At 39.3% G+C, this 1528-nt stretch overlaps 1 protein-coding gene across 1 annotated transcript; it reads right to left on the bottom strand.

The window, feature by feature from the left end:
• Positions 1-274: 274 nt before the first annotated feature.
• On the bottom strand, positions 275-1518 carry LOC121965030 (ral GTPase-activating protein subunit beta-like). The gene is made up of 4 exons (XM_042515195.1): positions 1304-1518; positions 887-1045; positions 549-717; positions 275-417 (listed from the first exon to the last, which is right to left on the bottom strand). The coding sequence occupies exons 1-4, from the start codon at positions 1478-1480 to the stop codon at positions 275-277; spliced, it is 648 nt and encodes a 215-aa protein (XP_042371129.1). The 5' UTR covers positions 1481-1518.
• Positions 1519-1528: the final 10 nt, after the last annotated feature.

The raw sequence follows: 1528 nt of genomic DNA, 5'->3' as shown, positions 1-1528 counted from the left end.
AGGTTATATTAAAGGCTGTTACATAAATTGGAATAAATCTTTTACTCATTCAAAGGTCGTGTAATGACAAGCTGAATGTCTCTTCACTTGTATTTCATTTATTTTTATAATGAAGATTTCTTTGCTTATCAAGTACAAAATTGGTAATAAATAACAACAAAAAAAGAAAATAAACAACCATAAAAAATATTGATTTTCGCTTTTGACCAAATTGTTAACCTAAACATCTGTACATCCCTTGTTTCCATTATATATAATGTCTTTCAAATCATAATCAAATAAGTGAATACTGACCAGAATTTTCTGTTAGAGATGGAACAACGAAGGCAATCTCTGTCAGAGCATCAGCGTAGTATAAAACTTTCTTCTCCCCGTTGAACACTGAACCTCCTGTGTCCTCGGGAGTAGCTGCGTCTTCTAAAGCAAAAAAAATATAAACATTGATTGATTTGTTACCATGAATATCCAACATGTAGATAAATAACATTTCTATGATGTGCATTCATCCAAAGTCTTCCTCAGATCTAGTGCAGTAGTTAGTAGCTTACCTGTTTGTTGTATGTCATTGCTGTCAGAACAGGAGTTGAGGGACCAGCTGGTATCTAGGTGTCCTGTCCATCCTGGGTGGCGTCCCACGTCCACAGGCCAGCCCAAGGACAGCAGGAATTCCAGAAAGTGGGGCTGGACGCTGGACGACGACTCCACGTTCCTTAGAATCTGATCACCGCAAGCACAAGAAAACATTCATGATTATAAAGAGATTTTTGCACCCATATTAAGGTCAATATCTGTGCATTTCCAATTTTTTTTAAGCCATTTCATTCAACAAGCCAAACATGTAAATGATTACACAGTTTTATTTCATACAGAATCTGTCGTCCCTTACCTCAGGACTGCTTTTCTGTCCAGCCCTCACATAGAAAATGAAGACAGTGTCAAATGGTCGGCAGGGAAGCAGGTCCAGGTAGCTGATGTCATCAAAAAACCCTGGCAAGGATGACTCCAGGCCAATCAGATGAGGAGGTAGACGACTGTTGTTGGGCTCCTATCAATAATAAATAAGTATACATACATTCTAAATGGACTATATTAACGATAACAATACTGTAAATGTGTATAGAATCAATACTTTATACATATAATTTATTCACATCATTACTTCCCAAGACAAACAGAATCAGAATGCAAAAGCACCATTTAAAGTAAAGTACAAGTAGCTTCAGGCCATGTATAATATTTGACATTGGCAGAAAATGCTTTTCGCTCTCATTGGCCATGGTTAGAGAAAATTATGTTTACCAACCTTGAGCGCCTCCAGAGACAGAAAGCCAAAGTGAGAGAGGAAGAGGCGTGCTGTCTGGAACTCCTGCGCGGGTGGAGGGGGTTTGCAGTCTGTCAGTGGGTCGGGGTAAGGCTTGGAGTTCCAGATTTCCTCGCTGTGCCGCTCCAAGGCATTCTCATACTCTATCTGCTTGGTCATCAGAAGACGAAGATTGTCGTGCTGAACTTCCAGCTTAAAAGAAGAAGA

This window comes from Plectropomus leopardus, unplaced genomic scaffold (assembly GCF_008729295.1).
Source record: "Plectropomus leopardus isolate mb unplaced genomic scaffold, YSFRI_Pleo_2.0 unplaced_scaffold18273, whole genome shotgun sequence".
In the NCBI taxonomy this organism is placed as follows: Eukaryota; Metazoa; Chordata; class Actinopteri; order Perciformes; family Serranidae; genus Plectropomus; species Plectropomus leopardus.
Note: the sequence above shows the minus strand (reverse complement) of the source record. Positions and strands in the feature narration are given on the sequence as shown.